The 21,583-nt window shown below is 42.5% G+C and overlaps 1 protein-coding gene across 1 annotated transcript in view; it reads right to left on the bottom strand.

Annotated features, from left to right (window-relative positions):
• Positions 1-21,351, bottom strand: part of KCTD1 (potassium channel tetramerization domain containing 1) — a 100,746-nt gene extending 79,395 nt beyond the window's left edge. Inside the window, exon 1 of the mRNA XM_054057466.1 lies at positions 21,328-21,351. Coding sequence (XP_053913441.1) covers positions 21,328-21,336 — 9 coding nt within the window. The 5' untranslated portion in view covers positions 21,337-21,351. The remainder of the gene's footprint in view (positions 1-21,327) is intronic.
• Between the last annotated feature and the right edge of the window lie 232 nt (positions 21,352-21,583).

Here is a 21,583-nt window from a genome sequence, read left to right as displayed (position 1 = left end):
CAGAGCATATTCTACACAGAAAAGGGAGGGGACAGATGTGATAGAGCCAGACTTCTTTCATCCCGCAACTGATACGAGGTGGGTTCTGTCTTTTTTTTCCCTCTCAGCTTTGACTCTCCCTTGATGAAGGCAGCATCAGGAGCAAGTCTCATTTTCTAGGGCTCTGGCACAGGTGACATAGAATCGGGGCCAGAGCTAGTTTGTTCCTCAAGGCAATTTGCTGCCCTGAGCAGCTTCTGCATTGCTAAAGCCTCAGTTCAGCTCTGTTCAAAACCTCCACCAACCTTGACTGAAGTCAAACTGCTAGTGTCACAAGCAGATCTAAAGTAAATTTGCTGTGCCTGCAGAGGCAAGAGAGGATTTCTTCTGGAACACTGATAAAGACTCTAAACAGTAGTGCCAAGCAGCACACATCTTGCAGAAGTCATGCAAGTGCTGTTGGCAGACAGAGTTGCTTCACCCTACTGGTGGCTGAAAGTGAACAAGAAGTCCAGTTTTAAGGCACACCAAGGCTTTTTGCATTTGTGTTTTTCACAGCACCCAAAGGGGTATGAAACCTACTAGTTTCCCGTTGTTCACTCCAACTCAAAGCAGCTGTGGAGAATTTTACCTTAGACTCTTTCTCCTGCTTTTCCTCCTTTGATGCCAAACTCCCTAGTTTTTCCTCTCTCCCTTGTGCATCACACCCAGGTAATCAAATGCTGCACATCAGTCCCAGCTCAGACAATGCTTCCTCTCCTCATCTGTCCTCCACTCTCACCAAATGACTTTGTTTCTTCTCTCAGACTTTCTCCTTCAACACCTATTTCTCCTTCAGGAATGAGCAGAGGTAGGTGTCCAGCTGCCTGAACTGTTTCCTAGATTTCTGTTAGTGGTGACTGGGAAGATGAAAGACAGGGAAAGGGGGAGCAGAAAATACACTGAGTTGGTATGCAAAGCCCCCCTAAACATCTCTTCTACTATTTCCTCCTTCTGCTTTCTTCTCCTTTGCAATCCCTTGAAAACTGTCAGAAAAAAAATGCACGCCTGTCAGCTTCAAAGCAGCAGAAGAGAAAACCCCTTCCTCTTTGAACTGTGATCACATCTCAGGATGGATGAGTTCCCACACTTCTCCAGGAGAATGCCTGGCTGCTCTATCTGTTATAGGGGCACACAAACAGCTGAACAGACAGTGCTAATATCTGTGGGAAAGACAGGATGATCCTTCCCATCTTTCTCCAAGTTCCTCCTTTTTGGTATATCCCTGCCTGCCTCCTCAGGAGGTTCCAGCTTCTCACCTTGGCACGTGGCACAGAACTGCGATGCTCTACTCAAGGTGGCACCAAGCACTGCAGCAACTTGCAAGTACTGACCTCGCATGTGTAGGGGAATCTCTATGTTTTCAGCCACATGCCCTTGCCAAGTGTTTGGGTACAACAGTGCCTAGTCCTTGCCAATCTCAAGTATTCATGATCACAAGATGTTCTCAAACAAAGCATGAAGAAAGAGAAAAAGCCTTGTTCATTTTTTTTAAACAGTGTATTTGGGAGTATTCACTTAACTTCTGATTCTGAGTTTTTAGATTGTATTTGTTTTCAAGTCCTTTCTGCCTCCCTCTTCTCCGACTGCCCTATCCATTCAATCTCCACCCCAAACATAGGGGCTAAGGATGATTATTTCTCCCTTTGAATTCTGAGAATCTCTTTCAATCTCCACCCCAAACATAGGGGCTAAGGATGATTATTTCTCCCTTTGAATTCTGAGAATCTCTTCATTCCTGGATATGAGGCACTGGGAGGTGAGAGACGGGGCTTGGCAAGCCAAGAGAGAATGCAATAAACCAGTCATTTCCTTTCAAAGCATTAAACTCCACACCCTAGAGTTAGTGGTCTTTATGACAGCCTAGTCAAATAGAAAAGTACCCAGAAAAGCGGAAGAGAAAGGTCCTACATTTCCAAACTGATGCATAGACAAGGTGCCAAATGATTGCATTTCTTTCATTTGCCACAAACTGGGTTAGCTTCAAGCTTGAAGGAGAGAGAATAGCAGGTTTTTAAGTAGCGCTTCTAGGCCTGGCATCAACACTTCTGTAGTCATAATGAGTCCGACATCAGAGGCAACACACACAAAAGGATGCAGGCCAATGCCTAGGCAAACAGAAGTGGGAAAGAAAGACTGAAAAATAAGAGCACATGGCAGAGGAGAAGGACTCCATTCCCACAAACGTTTTGAAATTATAACCTCAGTTTCCTGCATTTCAGCAAATAAAGTCACTTCAAAACAAAACCATTGAAAAAAAAAAAAACCCTCTAGAATTCTGTGCAAGGTTAATTTGCCAGAGGCTGATTTTGTTCTGTTAATTGCCATTTGCCATGTACCAAAGCCATAGTCCCCAAATGCTCTTGCACGTTTCCCATCAGGCAAGCACACACACAATTAAGAACATTTGAGCAGTCATCCTTAGAACTGTGAAAAAAATAAATTCTTAAATGAAGGGAAATTAGTCTTCTCAGCCACAGAAACCATGACCTCAGATGCTCTTTCCCCTAGCCATCTACCAGGGATCCTGAAGGGCTGTTGGATGACTGGGGGTAGATAATTAGCTCTAGAGGCACACTATGAGATGGGGAGTGCATTGACAGAAAGCACACAAACCGCTGATTTTCACTCTTACTTGAAGGCTCCACTGGGAACTCGGAGCAGCCTAGAGACACATATTTGGCACTTCTTACCTACCTCAGCTGTCAAGTAACTCCCTGATTTGTTCTCTTCTTCCTCATATTTCCACTGTTTTTGCTTCCTCCTGTTTATTTTCAGATTAGCCCTTCTTTTCTGCCCCCTCTTTCAACTTGTATCATCATGACTTGGAGAACTGATATGCTGGTACTCTACTTTCCCTTGTACTCCCCAATACTTCATCAAACATAATTGCCGTGAAGGAAATATTTACTACAAGAAATTACAGCAAGCTGCTAATCAGCTAGTACAAAATGACCAGCTACAGAGGTCTGAAAGATCTCCCAAGTTCCTTACATTATCTGTTACTACTGTTTTAGGAGTCTATCCTTGACAACTTTACTAATATGACTGATTAATGGAAAATTTTTTGTTCTATTTTGACCAACAGTTGTACTGATAGAGTCTTATCTCTGTTATCACAGTTGCATTGCTGTGAAGATGACCTACACAAGCCAACTTTCTGATAAGCATACCACCACCCAAATGCTGTGCAGGTACAAGTGGGTTTCACTTTTTTGATCTTGGAAATATCATGGAGACTGTCTTCCATCTTAGGAATTACAGTTGCATTAGAAATTTTTGTCTTACAAAATTGTCTGCCAAAAAAACCCTCTGCTAAAGCATGTAGAATTCAATAGCCATGTTTAAAAATCTCAGGTACCTCCACCTGTAGTGTTAGACGGTGCTAACATTATAAAAGACAAAATGGTGAGGTCACTGCTCCAGTGGGAACACAATGATGAGGTCCAATATTCACAAAGAATTTGCATTCACCTACCATTGTTCTGCAGTCAGTTAGTGATTAACATGGATTAACTCCTGTGCCTTATGGACATAGTATCAGGGTTCTCTGAAATGCAGAAATACACAAATATACTATAAGGATTTTAAAATAGATTATATTCTTTAAGACTGCACAGTGGTAAAAAGTAAAAATCCTATAGAATATTAACAATGTGTACAATTCCTGACTTTGCTGCCAAAGACCAGCCACTATTTCACAAGCAGCCGCTTGGTATTTCAAGTCAAGCCTGCCTTGTGTGATCCATGCACATGCTACAAATAAAGAGAATGTGATAAGGCAGTAAGAAAATGATTTAGCTTTGTTTTGAGGATGGATCCTGACTCTACTATGTTGCTGAGAATTTGTGGGCACCACAGAAAATATGGTAAGTTTGCTCAGCAAACTAAGGGCATGACATTAATGCAAGTCACCCAACACTTGATCTTCCACACAGCCACATCTACAATAAAGCTGTTTCCCTGCTAGTAAGATTAAAGCCAGCATGGTTATGCTTCTTCTACTGCCACGTTTTCTTTTGCACTTAATGATCTAATCACATCCTCTTTTTTTTTCTACAGGGCCTTTGCCTCATTCAGCGCCCAGGATAGATGGGACTCATTGAATAGGCATCTGTAGTCTGACAGTTTGTCTGCAGTTTGCCTGGAGCTGAAGGTACATCCTTTGATTCTATCTCTGGCTCTGCCACAGAGGTCCTATGTTAACATACTGCACAAGTCACTTAAACCAAACCAAATTGTGCACCAAGGGCCTCTTTTCTTATGCTATGGGTACCTAAGTGAAATCTCATTTTTGAAAGAGCTAAGCGCTTGTTGCATGCCACTAGAGCACAATGCTACAAAAATGCTAAATATTTTGTAAAAAAATAGATACACAGCAGCTCAAACTTATAACCAGTAGACAGTTTTAGCTATAATCTCCCTAGATTTTCTTTCCTTTGTACAAAATGCTTCTTACAGCATGGAGACAGGGTGGCAGTTACAACTATGACTTTGGGAAATGGTATCTCTTTTCTGTAAGATGTTGAGGTTTCAAATCCCCATTAGGACAGAAAGAAAACCACTCTGTTCTGAGGGTGGGACCTCTCACACAGCTTCTAGGTGTTCAGGTCACCCCATGTAGTCCCTTGAATCGGCAGACCTGGCATTTCTAGGTCATAGACTCAGTTTAACTGAGAAACCTTTCCTGGTTAGGATTCATTCAAAACCTATTCCAGCAAAAAGCTTCATTTTTGACAGAACTTTTCTTGTCAGGCAATTTCTTCATACATGTCTCCTGCCTGGACTGCTGAGACTCTCTGGGAAGAATGTAGCAGTGCCACCATATAAGTTTCTGTTTCCAGAAGTTGTTGCCCTGGGTAAAGTCAAACTAGGCTTGCAAAAGCACTTTGTTCATCTGAACCAACTACAGATGCTCTGGAGGTCCAGGGGAGATCACCTGGTTCAGATCATCATCCCACGCTACCAAAGGTGACCAGTCTCCTTGGAAAGCCCATTAATCCTGGGTCATCTATCAAACCTGCAAGGCTTTCAGATTTGCTCAGAAGGGTACTCTGCTTCAGACTTAAAGTAGTCAGTCAGTACAACATCATATAAACCTCTTGAATGAAGCTGCCTCCTAATGTAAGTGTCAAAGCTTTATATTTTCTTCATGTACATATTTCTCTGTCCACATTACATCTGAATTTCTTTGTCTTTCAGGAACAGGAAGCTTCTCAGAAGAGAGGTCACCTGTCCTTCAAGGCCAGTGTCCAAAAGCGACAAGGAGCACCTTGAATGGCCCTATTTATTTAGGCACTACAAAAGCAGGTGTAATCAAAGCTGTTCCAAGAAGAGGAGACAGTCATGCTACCCCTCTTGGACTCCAGCCAGGTACTTCTATATGCTTTTTCAGCAAAGCTTCCCACCCTTGGAAGACAACAAAATTTAAGCAAGGCTGTTAAAAGAGATTGAAAGATTTCAGTAGGTTGTGGCAGCAGCTACAAGCTTTGCCATCTGGGTTCTGTGCACATCACTTCTAACAGGGATCAGTGCAATGTGGCATTTAAATAATGTTACCGTGGGAGCAGTTCTTTTCCGCAGTGTGCTACAGCTTCTTGTACAGTGTCAAATTTGGTATCATTTTGACATCTGGTCTATGGCACTCATCCATCTGTTGCAACTGAGTAGGTGTTGGGTGGGGTTGGCAAGAAAGGCTTGTTTAAGTGTTTGTTTTCATCCTGTAGAGGATCTGCAGAGCCAGCTCAGTAATTAATTAAAATACTCATCTTTAAAAAAAAAAAAAAAGTGTGTACTACTACTCTAACAAAATGATGAATAAGGCAGCTGGTGCTTCTCACTGCTGAAATGGGGAGACTTTGTTCCTGTTTCTCCTTGGTTCTATGTTGTTTTAGTAAGCCTTCCCCATTGGGCTGGCACTCTAGTTTCTATTCCTGACTCAGCCAAATGCCTCCTGGCTGAATTTGGATAGGTCACTCCATCTTCTGTGCAGCAATATCCCTCTCTGTAAAATGCATTCAAAGTTAAACACCTCCTTCGATAGAAAATTTGAAACCTGCTGATTAAAAAAGGCAACAAGAAGAGGTGGCCGTTATTAGTATCATTACCTTGCATTGCAGTTATTCTATTCAAATAATCATAATTTTAAATTAACCTTCAGTGTCATCTGCTCCTAGCAACACAGTAAGCTCTCCTGAACACAGTGGAAATGCGTTCACAATTTCCATAGCTGCCTTTTCAGGTAAATCTGTCTTCTGGGCACCTGTTTCTCTCATTTCTTTCAGAACAAAGCACAAAAGCACTTGTCTGTTTAACCACCTACTCGTACCTTTTCATAAATGCATGGTGCACCAAGCAACCCTTTCCTCCTTCATGTGTGACTAGGGAATGCCCCACCTGCTCAGTTTTAACTTCTGGACAGATCCCACTATTCAGCTCTTTGGCTTGGGACAGAGACTCCTGTTCTGCTTGCCTGTTCACTGGGACATAATTGCACTTTCTATCTATCAATCAGTTTTATCCTGTGATCAGTTTAAGGACCAAAGTAGTTATTTGTAGCACTTATTAATGACTTCAGCAGAACATTTATTTGCAAATGTAATAGATAACCTAAGAAATGGGGAACTCCCTATGCACAACATATAAAACAGTAGGTCTTGTCCAGCATGTCTAATCCTGAGGTTCTGACCACCTCCACGGAAACAGTGGCACAGAGAGGGATGCTCTGAGCAGCTCACAGCATGCTGCTTGCTATTTTGTGGCTGGCAGACATGAATGCCAAATTCATTAATACGCAGAATATATGTAAAGATGTGCACCCACCAATGGAAGTTACACAATCTGCCCTTGAGGACAAAAGAGAAAACAGTGATCTGGCTGTTCTCTTTCCTCCCTTCTCTCACACACATAGCAATAGGTGTTACCCTAGGAGTCTCTTGTAAAAGAGTTCATGGAAAGTTCATTACATATTGAATGCTTCCCCTCTTCTGGTGGCTCCTGTAAGGCCTGGCATCTCAGCATCCTGATAGGTTAGTGATTTTGCACCTAAGATTATCAATCCTGTTAGACAAAACCAGAAGCCAAATACTGGGCTTTTCAAATGCAGTTTCTTATAAAACACTCTGTAAGAACAAGAGCAGAAGCATCCACTGGGGACACTGATTAAAAAGGACAAAATGTGACCTTCCTTTTTCTCTTTAGCTAAATAACAAAAAAAATTTCAGTGTTGGCAGTATCTCCCTGAAGTTACCTACATTTTACCTATATTGTTAGTCTGTACTGTCAGGAAAAGGAGAAGGAATTAAATTGATTTTATTTGTAGATCAGGTTAGGCAGAGAGGTTTTGTATTATTAATTCTTAGCTTGCAGACTAAAGCATGTACTGTATGCAGGAACAAAATTAATCCTCCGTTTCTCCACTGTGATTTGTGTCATAATAAACTTTTAGTTTCTACTCTAAATTATTTCCCTCACTGTAATTTCCTCTGGTGACTCTGTCTCTGAAGTGCCACTAGCTGCAAAATTACAAATAGGAGTATTTTGAACTCTAGTCATTCAAGAAACTCGTAATCCTGACATCCCACAAACACTGTATTTGCTGTGAGGTGAAAGAAGCTTATTCTGTGCTTTGATCATGCCCTATATGTTTCCATAAAATGGAATTTCTCCTTATTCAAGCATTTCTCCATTCTTTCTTGCCCACTCCAGGACTGACAAAATTTTAAATAACCCATACCAAACTGAACATTTTTTGCTAGTAATTTTGCAGCAGAACATGACCACTGCAGGAGTAATGGAAGGAAAATATGCAAGAACAGGGTTAGAAACCTTTGGATTACAAAATTTAGTAATTTGTAATGAAGGTTCCAGTCCAGTTCTCCTTAAAAATCGATCACAGCGCTAAGTCCAGTCTCTGCACAGCCTTCCCTCCTGTCTCCCTCCCAGGGATCAGCCCAGGTGAACCTGGTTGTGCCAGTCCCTGCTGAGCTGAATGGTATATGCTGTCAAGCTATGTACTGCATCAAGGAGTTCCTATTTGGTATCAATATATAATTTGTCTTATCAGCTTTAGACTTGCTGGCTTCATGCTTTATTGTATTCCTGATCTTTGTGAGCACATTTCCATGGCAGTTTCAGCTTGCAGAGGCAGGGAAACCCACATGGAAACAGGCAGGACTCGTGCTGCAGCAGGTTCTGGGCAGAAATTTAGAAAAGCTGAGCGTTCCAGGAATAACATCAGTTTCTTTGTTACAGAGTAACAGTGTCACACAAACCTTTTCCTAATAATACAGAAGAGTAATACGAAAGACAATTACTTTTCTCTACTGTATTTGTTATATTGTCTACTTTTATCACATTCTCAGTCTTCTCTCTAAAGAAACGAGCTCTCATACAGCCAGGTGATGACTTTCCATGCCTTTGTTGTTTTGTTCATTTTACGTTCTTTCTGTGTTTACTCTAAATTTGTACAACAGAGTGGCCTGACTTGCTCACTTGAGTCAGAGGCTCTGTCCTTGCAGGTAAAGCTGTGTACCCCTCTCATCCTAGGCAGCCCCCTGGCACAGGACGAGGAGCCTGGCTGTGTGACGGGAGCCCCTTCTCACTGCCCTCCAGGGCCTGGTGCTTCCTACTGCCTCTGCAGTACTGCCTTCAGCAACTAGGCACCACAGTCTGCCCTTTCCACTGCTGCTCCACTCTCACACGACATGTAAAAATAAGGTTTTAAGAGTTTTTTTCATAACCTGATGGTGTAAGCACAGAACTCAAAATATTTCTTTGCACATTTGTCACTTTCTGTGTAATCAAAGTAAGGAATGTCATAGAATCATAGAATGGTTTGGGTTGGAACGGACCTTAAAGATCATCCAGTTCCACCCCCCATGCCATGGGCAGGGACACCTCCCACTAGACCAGGCTGCCCAAGGCCCCATCCAACCTGGCCTTGAACACCTCCAGGGATGGGGCATCCACAACTTCCCTGGGCAACCTGTGCAAGTGCCTCATCACCCTCATCGTGAAGAATTTCTTCCTAATGTCTAAGTCATCTTCCTCTTCACATAACTGAATATAGGTCCCTATGTTTCTCAGAGTCTTGTCTTGCCATGGGTGACCACAGGGACAATTTTGACACTGTTGTTACCCCCAAATGTCCCAGCTTATTGTTCTGATAATTCATCAAAATTTCAAAGATAACCCTGGGGTCTATCTGTGGGTATTCTGCTAACATCCTTGCTAACTTCTCATGTTTTGTTCCTGTGATACTTGTGGGTTTGTTTTTTTTTTGTAAAACAGATGCTAGGGCAGAATTTTGCATCTCACCTCGTGACTACTAGATTTTCTTAACAGCATCTTGTAAGGAAAGGTATTGAAGCCTTTCTGAAATTTCCTCTAAAAATATTAAATGGTACTGCATCATCCATGGCTTCATTGAGATACTTCAAGGGGTTTCAGGAAGTTAAGAGAGGCATGATTTTTTTGTTACTGGATCAGTCATGCTTAGCATTCAGCTCGTGCAGATTTTATAAATCAACTAACTTATATTTCAACCTTTCTTTCTTTTTTCATGTGGCTGAGATGATGTCGATTTTAAAGTAAAATACTGCCATGTTCCATTGATTTAGCATAGCAGAATAGTCTATTTTTAAGGGAAGCTTGTGTGATTTTGTTAACAGCTATCAGCCTTGATTGATGCCATCTGCTCTGGGAGGTTTGTTATTTTAGCATGTCAATCCTGCAGTTTCTCTTCTGATACCTCAGTGTTTGACAGGCCCCCATCTTTAGTAATTAAATAAAATATGGAGAGAGCGAATGTATTTCCAGTCAGTAGAGACTACTGGAAGGATATAATGTGGTCTCTGCAGTACCCTTGTCATTTCTTAATTGGCCCTTTGATCTAGCAAATCCACTAATTTTCTTTCAGATACTTATATTTCTCATTTATTTGCAGAAATGTGTCTGCTGCTCTTGAAATTTCCTCTCAGTTCTCCTTTTTCCCAACTTTCATTTTTCCTTGCCAGTTTACGTTCCTTTCTTTTGGGTTAGCCAGGGCTAGATTTCCTCTTCCCAAAGGTTACCTGTTTGGTTCATCATACTGTGTTTGTTTTTTCTTGCCTTCCTGCTTCCTTTTTGGTTTCAGGGTATGCATACCTTCTGTGATGCAATTATGGTATGCTTAAGTAGTTCCATGTTGAGGCTAAGGGATTGCAATGTCTTCACTTCTGACTCTTTCCTTCTCCATACCTCTTTCCAACCCTCTCCTCCCTTCGAATCCAAGAAATTTAAAGGATTATATTTTAATTGCAGTGCACTTTAAGTCTTAGCTAGCTATTAGTTTTCTATCATCTCCACCCTAGAAAGCTTTGTACGATGCTTTGGATTTCTTATGTTTTACAGGGGCAGAGCGGGTGTTTGCATTAGCTTCTTTACTTAAGACTGGCCCAGACCCAGCTCTCTACACTCCTACATACTGTGTGAAATGCGGCTGTGACATAAACAAGTGGCCAACACAATTTCAAATAAAAATGATGCCAAGGCGTTTTGAAGCAAAATGACAAATTCAGATTGTTCAGACCATTTGATGCTGCAGCATGCTTCAGTAGGTTCAAGGGCACTAGCAGGGTTTAGGAAAAAAGCAGGATATGATATCAGGCTGGCACTCTCTGCGAAGGGAGGAGTTGCTTTGCTCTTTTACATTATGATCATGTTTATGTTTTTACATCATGACCATGTTTGCTAAACAAGAAACTGGGAAAAGAGTAAGAAAAATCCTGGTTTAAAACCAAGAGGCACACATGCTTTCTTTTAGTATCTCCCTGCCAGGGCAGGACAAATGGCTTTAATCAGTTTCAAAAACCATGTGCAACTCTGGAACCTAGAGGAAGAAAAGAGGCATTTAAAGAAAAATGCCAGGAGCACTGAGAAGGGGGAAGCAAGAGGATCAGGGAGGAACGAAGTGACAACTTGCCTTCTGGTCACATACTGAAAGCAGGTGTATGATCCATACAGGCAGTGAAAAGGGGAGAAAGTCAGGACAGGGTCCGAATATGAACAAATGGTTTGCATATAGAGGCTGGCCATGAACAACACCAAATGACTGGACTGCAAAGTTGCAACCAAATCCACATAGTTCCAACTTAGAACAGGGAACCTGGGAGTGTTTCAAATCTGGATGCTTGACCGAGGCTCATCCCTGCTCCACTCTGAGCAAGAACCTACTTCCCTTCCCTGTAAGCCAGCATGGCAACCAGGTGGGAGCTGTGCACCCTTCAAGCCGCATCTCCGGTTTGGACATCTTGGGAGCACAGCAGGCACAACTGCCGCGGCACACAGTGGAGGTCACTTCAGAAAGAATGTCATTGCCTCCAGCACAGTGGGATGGGGCCTACTTTGGCTGAAGTCAGTGGGAAATGTGTCCTTCCTGGTATAAGTGTGGGACTGAGACCTGGAAGGCGAGGAAGAAGCAACCTCCAGTTTTATAATTTCTCTGTGGCCTTGGCAGTACAGCAACATTATGTTCACTTGACTTGGGCTTTAAAAAGAGATGTATGAAAGAGAATAGCACTGGCATATTTTTTGAGCACAGAAAATTAAAAAAATATATGTATTTTGAAATTGATCCTTGGCAGCCTGTTTAAAAGACCTTGAAACTATCTGAACTTCATGAGGAAACAAAACCAAAACCAAAATATGCCTACGAGGGCTGAAAAATCACTTCAGTAATGATGACTTTTAACTTTATATCAGAAAATGTTTGGCAGGCATAATTTTAGAGTGTTAGGGAAATGTGTGTAGTAACTGCTTGGGTGAAAGAGCAAATGTAGTCCACATGAGATTTATCAAATGCTCACATAAACAATCAGAATCTGGCAGGGCCAGCTGCCCATGGAGGGGGCAAAGAGAAATACAACTCTAAACTCTGAAAATTTAATGAAGCCCACTGATTTCTCATAGGAAGTTTTTCTCTGAGTGTGTTCATGTGTCATGGGAATGGTAGTGAGCAGAAGGTTCTGATAAAATGCCAGCTATAAGGCATAAGGGAAATAAAATCCTCCAAGCCCCACCAAAGGCCATACCACCCTTTTCATCTTTTAAAGCTGCAAAGATTCTTGATGCACCAAACTGCTGAGCATCCTTATGTGTTATCCTCAATCACAAAAACAGGCCTATTGACGTGATTGGGGTTATCGGGAGAGTCTTGTTGAACTGACCTCTTTTCAAAGAGAGCAGAAGGGCACTGAAATTCCCAGGGCTTGTGCAGGAATGTACGCAGAGGCTTGAGGCAGCCAGCAAGAGGAGCAGGCAGTGTCATCTGGGGTACTCATGGCAGCAGTTGCTGACTATCTACTTACAAAAGAAAAAACAGGATATCAAGGCAAAAAGAAAAAGAAAAAAATGGTCAGGGCTAGGAGGATAACAAGCACACAAAAAAAAGTGCAGTTTAAACCAGAACTTAGTTATCCTTAGTTTTATGCTACAAATATCTAAGCAGCTTGCTTTTGCTATTCTGCTGGAATAGTATCCTATCAAAGAGTTGTGTATTCTCTTAGCACCTTCAGCAGCACAAGGTGTTTTTGAAAAAGTAGGTAGTATAGTTCAGACACCTCAGAGATCTCCTGTTCCTGTGCTTTTGAGACTATTTTGCAGCAAGTAATGACATTTGGGAACACATTTGCTTGTGAGATCCCTCGGAATGTGGGGCTGTGACAGCAGCGCACACCCAGCTGCAGTGTTGCAGGCTCCCATGTGCCAGAATATATGAGGCACTGAATGACACACCAAGGCAGTGAGATGCCCCAAACCTGAAGTGAGCTTTTGGAGAGTGACAGAGATGCTAGAAATATGTAACAGCCAGGCCCAGCTGCAAACATCACAGGAGGGAAGCATTCGGGTAAGTCTTATGCCCCTTGGGAAAGTCTTGACAGGTTATAGGTTAGTTCATTTAGACTGGAGACAAGCCAGCAATACCTCAGTCTTGAACCCACATGTGCAAAGTATGAGTGGGAGTGAGGGATATCCAGCACCTCCCAGGAATGGGCTGTGTCCTACATGTAAAAAGTCAGATTTTTATTCTGTTTTTCACTTTCAGCGGGACTGTGCTGGCTTTCCAGGTCCACAAGGACGCATGAAAGCCATGTGTCTGTTTGGCCCACATTGTTTGTAACTCATACTTTCCATATGAAGTTCACCATAAAATAACAAAGAGAATTACTTAATTGAATTTGTTTGGAACCCAATGTCAGAGGAATGTAACAAATAGAAAACAGTTAATCACCACACAATCAGACAAAGAGAAGCTACAAATTTCAAGACACATGCAGATGCCTTGTGGAAAAACAATCGAAACTACCACATTTAATATGGCTGTGCTTCTATAATAATTTCCATCCAGGCATGGAGAAACACTTAACATATTTTGCTTGAAATTTCCCCATACCATTTCCTGGGACTAAAAGGGAAACCATGGACCTCTGTAGTTGAGTGATTAGCCCAGCGTCACAGGGCAGGAGACCTGGAAGCAGAACTTTGGACTCTTGGCAATGTACTTTAACCACAAGACCATCCTTCAGTCTCCTTCACGCTGATGACTTTGGAACTAGCTTTAAAAGATCCAGTGAGACGCAATGATGGGAGTGTTAGATAGCTACAACAGATAGCCAGAGGCAACAAAAATGATTAAGAGACATGTGAGGGTATTTCTAAACAAAAAGATTAAGACCAGAACTATTTCATTTAGAAAGGAAAACAGTAAAAGATGATAGAATTGGGGTATATAAAATAATGAATGGTGTGAAGGAGAAATCAGATGCCCTTCATAAAACAAGAGGGCACCTAATGGAATTTAGGAAGGCATTAGCTTATAAATGGATATCACTCTCCAGCTTATCTCTAAGCAACCCATGGAACTCTCAGTTGCAGGACATTGATGTAAATTGTTCAAGATCAAGGAAAAAGGAAAGATTGTATATAGCCAGTAACAAATAGAGATTTTTGAACTAAAGAAAATACTTCCTCAAAGCTACAGTTTTCTCCAAAAAGAACTGCCTCTTTCCCTACAAAAGAGCTGACATTTTATTCCTGATTGAGTCTCACCTGCCCAAATGCAGAAGGCCCAGCAAAAACTGTGGCTGCTTTCTCGTGCCCCCAAAACAGGAACACTCCTGCCTACACGTTTTTCAGGAAATCTCATCCTCAGAACAGCATCAACAGCCTAAGAAATTCAGGTGTTTACTAATAGCAAAAATCACACCCTCATTTTGCCTTCAGGAATTTCAAACTGTCTTTGTACCACAGAGGCTACTGTAAGGAAAAGCTAGAGGATAAGGAAGGTTGCACCATCTTACTTTTTTCCTCTCAGCTCACATCTGCAGCCACCTCTAAACTCCACTGTTCCTTCTCTTTCTCCAGAGTCAAGCTGCAAATCCAGGTGAGAGCCCACCTGGATCTCATCAATAACCATCTCCCAGATGTCTCAGGTAAATTCATCAGCCTTTTATTAGTCTACACAGAATGGAGCCCTAACTGTCCTAACTGTGGAGCTCTCCCTTTTGACTATCTTTGAATCCCTTCATTGGTGCTGCATCTGCTGATTTTCACAAGTCTTCAAGTCTCTCCCTAACTTCCCCCCACCTGTGAGCTCCCTTTGATAATCAGAGTGCTAACTCTCCTCTGATCTACTCTACTCATTTTCTCCTATAATGGTCTTCATGCCACCACATATTGCCACCAGCTGGTACAGCTCCTTGACATCACCTGTAAGGCCCTCTCCAATACTGATGGTAAGCCTGTCTAACCCCCTTCCCCTTTCACCATATCACATCACCATTCCACATATCATTTTCACCATTTCACATATCACAACAGTGAAAGAGGCTGGTACAGGTAAATGGTATCAAATTTGCCTGTTACTGGCAAGCTAGTCTATTTATCTTGTGTGAGTGGTCCATAGTGCATGGATTCTCTTTTTTCAGGGTTTACAAAAGTGTTTGGCGTAAAGGGAACGTATTCAGCAGTGGTCCTGGTGCTGAATGGATGGACCATCAATCTCTCTTAGGATATCTTAACTAAACCTCTAGATGAGTCTTAGCTTATTTAGAAAGCAATACACCTTGGGGAGACTGGCACTGGTATTTTAGTTAGAGACTCCCATTTCATCCCTTCCCCTAGCTCTGGCAATCACAGTGCTCCTACCTCCCTCGCTTGACGGCTGTGTGATCAAGCTGATGGGTCTGTACTTTCATTTGGAAGACGCGATATGCACAGCACCTCCTTCATCTCATGCTGCCGCCAAGTTCAACTCACACAGGGAAATAAAGCTGTGTTTATTTTATAAGAGCACTTTGCCCTACTTTGGCAGCACCCGGATACTCTGTTTTCCAACAGTTATTTATATGTTCTGAATGTCTTCCACTCCTCCTCCTGCTCCTCTGGCAGCACTGATAGTAGTAACTATTATTAATTACTTGTTGAACACCTGCAGTACTCTGCCGCAGTAGGAGAGATGGTCCTTCCCCACTAGGATTTACAAGGTGGGTATACAAGTAAACTAGCACACAGAAAGTGTGCCAGGTGATTTGATGATAAAGAGGATGCTTTTAAGTTAACATTTGTAAGAAGGTGAGAAAAAGAGAAAAGGACTCTTTGTTCATATTTCTTTGTTAAATCTCTCCTCTCCTTGTTATAGAATATAATAAAAATAAAGTGAATGCCACTAAATATATCAGAATAAAACTGTAAGCATTAAAGGTCTTACTTGGAAAAAATGAACTATAGATGTAGTTTCGTAGCTGGAACCAAGAAAAAAAGATGGATGCTATCTAAAGAGCAAGTCAGTGATTCCTCCCACTGACAAACACTTCGGCAAAAATTTCACTTGTCACAGAAAAATACAGTGAAGATTTTTTTTCCGTTAATAATTCAGGTCACTGTTTTATTTTTCTGTCACATCATCTTTTTTTCAAAATTCTGTGTAATGAAAATTCAAAGTAGATAGCCCTTTTCAGGTATGAGAAAGTTCTGGTTTGTTTGGTAGAAGAATCCTGCTTTTTGACAAAATATGCGTGTGTGTCTATAGACACACAAACAGACAATGCTTTTTTTCTTTAAAAAAATCTAAAGCTTTTCTCCACTGACAGAAATGTTGATGAAGAAACTTAGCCAACCATAGCCTATCAGGACTGTGCAGGTAAGGTCACTGAGGTAAAAGGTCAGCGATGCTTTTTTTCACAAATATTCCCCAAGTAGCCCAGGTTTCAAAGACGAGCCCAAAGCAAAGTATTACCAAATTAAAGGTCTCACTTTCAATTCTGAATCTTCTAGATATTACATCAGAAAGTGTTCTTGGAAATTATTGCCCAAACAGAGCCAGTTGATGTAAATGCTTATTGTCCTTTAGCTAGAACAGTTACTTCTCTTTGGGATTTACTATCTGTACTTACAGGAAATACTCATATTACTTTCCTTTTACTTTACTTCAGTTTTACTTTTCTACACTTTGCTAACACGGGCATTCAAATCTCCTTTCACAAGACAGATACTCTATTCCCCGACCATCCGTCTATCTGCAGTTCCAGTTTAAGTTCACGTTTCTCAAAGGTGGATACTCAGAGCTGCACACTGTGCTCCACCAGATTTAAGCTACACCTGTGCTTTACACAGAAGTGTTAACATTTCTTCATGTCTGCTGGAAGTACCTTGCTTGAGACAACCGCCCATCATTTCTCTCTGACCAAACAACAATGTGGCCTCACAGTTCTTGGGTGAGAACTAAAGGTTATGACAGGTGAGATCTGGCAATTCTTGCTACACTAGTAGAACGGTTTTGTCCTCACACCAGCTGCCTCTTTGCTAAAGGCAACCACACTTACACAGCATCAGGAGCAAGGATGCACATGCTTGAGCCTACGTACTACCAGCTACAACCCCACATGTTCGCTATCTTGCAAACCATCCTGAATTATGCCAGTGAAAATAAAGGAAAAGTCACAACACAGATGCCTATACTGAACCTGAGGTTTGAGGCAGAACTGAGTCACAAATGCTGGCTGAGGGGGAATGACCACAACCGCAAAGAGAATCAGAAGCAAAATGAGCCGCTAATCTGAGTGAGACAGAACTTGTGTCCCTGCCATCTTGGGGAAACTCTTACTTTTTGGGTTTTTTACAGGCTGTTCCTTATTCATGAGTGCATTGAGAAGGAAGATCAGTTGAGGAAAAGCCACTAAATAATTTGTCAGGATGAGTTGTCCTTTGCCCTAACGAACACTTCTAAAATTTGTATCCCTCACCCACAGATTTCGGCTACATACAAACCACCTGCAAAGCCGCCTTTGTGCTAACCTGCCAACCACATCAAACTGGCAACTTCCATTGCCAGTGGGATAGCAAGCGAGATGCAGAGCTATCAGGAAAAGGTTATCAGGTAAACCATTCATTTAATAAACAAGGGCTTACAACAACCGAACATGCCACAGCATCAGCTTTGATTCAGTTGGATATGGGCTGTTGTTTACTTGATTTCTGGCTCCAAAGCACAGTTAAAATACGCATTAGAGAACCTAAGTTTATTAAAGCTACAACATATGTCGTCATCATCATGGAATGTACTAAGGCTTTCACGTGCATTACATTTCTTTGGAAGGTATTATCAGCTAGGAAGTTAGTAGTTATTCCCTCCTCCCACCTATAGACAATGGCTAAATGTATATACGTATCCAACTTAATTTACCAGAGAAATAGTGAAAGAAGAGGTACTTCTGCCTGTACAAGTAGTAAAGCTGAGCAAAATAAAAATTAAGATGTGCATTCTATATTTCTCTCCTTCAAACTGAAAAAAAAGACATCATATTCTGTGGAAAGTAAGACGATAGTATTCCAACAAATTAATTCTTTGTGAAACAACACAGAAGTCAATGGCACTATACCAGAGATGAATTTTACCCAGGCTGTAAAAAGAAACATAAGTACAATGCAGAGCAATAGAAGAGATTCCATTTAAAGTAAGAATTATGTTTCTGTCAGAAAAACCCAAGAACTAACTAAATTTGTTTCCTGGAAGGAGATCCAACTTGGCTCTGCTGCAACAGCGTAAAAGGATCCAAAATAAGTAACAGCAGGCATCTCTGCTAAAAGTTGCTTCTGATCGACAACATTTTTCCTCTGGTACCAGAGAAGAGTTGAACACACATTGCAAATGAGGCACAGTAGTTTACTGCACAGAACAGGAGAAAGGGGGCAAAAGATCTGGCATTTATTATAGAACTTGGCTCAGTCAGTGAGCCAGTACTCGGTCTTAAACAAACCACATACACACTGTTGGGTTAATTCCCACGTAAATGCTTTCTATTTCAGAGACATATAAGCTCAAATTGGAGGTGGAGGTGGGGAATGTTCTAAATTACACCAACGTTCTATGTCTGCTTTCCCACATGTTAAGATGTGGGGCAGACCCTCATTGTAGAGGTGATAGCAACACCAAGTGACTATTGGCTCCCTGAAGTATCAGCATCTTACAGAATCCAGTTGATGACTAAGTTACATGAAAGCAGGAACTTTACATTAAGCTTTAGTGGTGGCAGTTTGTATATACCAGCACACATTAATAAATGAACAGTAAAGCACCATAATCACAATCTGTGCATCTGTGTCTGTTTTATGGTATCCTGAAAATGTTTCTGAAGTAGTCGGAATACAGAAAGCAGAAATTATCATTCCTTGCCAGCTGGGCTCATGTGAAATGCTGTCTGACTGTGACTGGCAGATTTGATATTTTGTTAATTGTGAGAGACCCCACTTTGAATAATGTACACACATTTGTTATGATCAGTGAATATTTCCTTTCACATTGCATTTTCTCCATACATAAACTTAACATAATCCAATAAAGAGCCTATGTGAGCAAGTCTTCTACATGCAGCCTTTTCTCTACGTAGGGGAAAGGCTGGCTTTTTTGTATATGATAGTCATGCAATTTTCTCTTTCTGCCAGAGTGAGATCCACAGTGAATGGAAGTCTTCTTCATGCAAAATCATTTGTTCTCAGGTTGTTCTGACCTAAAACTGAAGGCTTCATTCAGAGACATCTACTAAGAAGCACTTCTCAGAAACCAGTAACAAAATCTGCACTAGACACGAGGAAATTGTTCGTTAAAAAAAATTGATACCAAAAACCAAGTAGGAAACTATGGTGATGTGACAGATGAACTTGTAATGGAAAAAAACCCCACCAAAACCAAGGAGACAAAACTCAAAAATCAACATAGTCTTAAAGTTCCACAGTAATTTGTATTTTTAAAACTAGATGTACACCAAATATTCTCAAAATCTCGCATCTAATTCAATCATGTTCAAAATGGAATTTAGATGAAGGCGGTGTTTCTAAGGGACAGAGCAACACCTATAGTCCAAATCTGACTTAAATCCAGAAGAATTCCACTGAAATCAATGGTAACAGCAGTGCAAATCAGCAAGAGATCTAAATCTGTCCTAGCTGATTCCAGATCTATCTTTTATTTGCTATATGGCTTTAGGCAAGTCAGTGACCTTCTTTTTATTTCTCAGTTTCTCCATCCGTAAAATGGTGATAATACTGCTCATAATACATGAAATTGGGGGAATTAGTTAGTTCCGTAACGTGGTCTGGATATGAAAACTGCTGGGTATTCGTAATTTTCAGTCACCGCCATCACCTTTATTGACTCTATAATGTTAATACTCGGCTTTTTGCTTGCTTACATATTTCTTTTTTAAAAACCATGAGCCAGCCTGGAATCCTGATTCAAGTTCTACGCTGTTTACTTCCATAGCAGGATTCAGAAAAGAAAACCCGAGTATGAAATCTGGAACTTGGCCCCAACAACAACAAACTGCGAGGATATTTCAAACAAAAACTCATAAATCACTGCATGAAATTAATCCTGTTTACATTCTGTTTTGGTTTTGGTTTGTTTTTTTTTTTCAGAGCACAGAGGAATGTGCATATTAACTGACCCACTGATAACCAAACAAGAAGGGCACAAAAATCTCATAGCAAATCCTTCTTCACCCTTGTTTGAATAACGTAGGCTGCGCGGATATTTGCAGCGACAGCCAACGTTGTTCTAACAGTGAAACCGAAGAGGGGAAGAATTAAATAAAGAACCCAACCTGAAAACACCCCAACGCCTGACAGCTCTGAGAGGGACCTCTAGCGTGTGTTGGAACATTTTGCGTTGCGCTTGGGGCGAAAAACCTCCAAAATCACCGCAGTCATTTTGAACAGGGCGAGGGGAAGTTTCGCCGAGCGCCTCCGAGGATCCTCTCAACCCGATCGGCACCGATTCCACCCACACTTCTTTTTCCTGGACTCGGCGTGCGCAAGGAACCAACTTCTTTGGATCAGCCCGGAGTTTTCCCGCAGCCGCCCCCGGCGCTCGGGGAAAAAGATTAAGGTGGGAAGTTGCGTTTCAGGCGCAGCCTTTCCACCAGAGAACAATCAATCACTCCAAGCCAGCAGCTCGAGCGATGCTGGAGGCGCCCCGGGAAGGTTCTGCTCCCTCCGCTGTGCGGGGAGAAGCGCTTCGCCCATTTTCAATCTGCCCCGGCGAGGCGAGCCCGCTCGGTGCCCGCCGGGGACGCCCCAATAAACTTGTATCTCGCTGATTGGAAACAGGCGGCCAACAGCTTCCCTCCCCCCCCCCCCCCTTTTTTTTTTATTAATTTCGGATTTGGGGGGACGGAGAACGCGGTTCCCTCTCTTACGTCGGACACCGGGAGGAGGAGGAGGAAGGAGGGACACCCGGAGCATCCGCCGGGCTGTGAGCGGCGGCGCCTCCCGAGCCCCCGCGGCCGCGGAGAATGAATGGGGGGGGGGGGAGGGAAACATGCCGTTCTTTCCACCGCCCCAGCAACAAAGGTGGTGGTGATGGGGTGTCCGGAGGTGCCTTTTGGCTCGTTCTTCCCTCCCTCTCACACAATGGCGCACCCCCCCCCCCCCCCCCCCGCCGCCGCCTTCCTGCAGCCCAGCGGAGAACAATGCCAGCCGCGCATCCTCCGCGAGAAAATACGCCGATTTAAATGCCATAAATAAATTAAATGAATTAAATACATTAAATTCAATACACACACACAGAGGCAGCAGACCCCCAAGCCGCCCTCCCCCGGCTCAGAGAGGGCGGTGGGGACGGGAGCAGCCCCTCCGCCCGCCTCCCCGCGGCGCTGCGCGGGGGCGCGGGTTGCGCGGGGGAGAGAGCGCCCGGCACATGCGTGGAAGAGACTCGGCGCCCGAGTCCCTCCGCACCCTCCGCTGCAAACAACAACAATCCCGAGCAGCCCTTACCTGGAACATCGGAGACGACAAACTGTCCCTCTCTTTTTTTTTTTTTTTTTTTTTTCTCTTTCTCCGTCCCTCTATTTTTTTCCCCCTTTCTCTCCCCCCAACTCACACTTCCGATATTTCTCTCTCCCGGCAGCGGTCTGCTCTCCTCGCTACACCAGAGAGAAATGCAATAGCTTGGCTAAGGTAGACAGAGCAAAATACAGAGAATAGTTGCTCCAGGGCTTTGAAACCCCTCAAGGCAAGGATCAGGATACAA

Source organism: Cuculus canorus, chromosome 2 (genome assembly GCF_017976375.1).
Source record: "Cuculus canorus isolate bCucCan1 chromosome 2, bCucCan1.pri, whole genome shotgun sequence".
NCBI lineage: Eukaryota > Metazoa > Chordata > Aves > Cuculiformes > Cuculidae > Cuculus > Cuculus canorus.
This window is presented reverse-complemented; position numbering and strand designations above follow the sequence as displayed.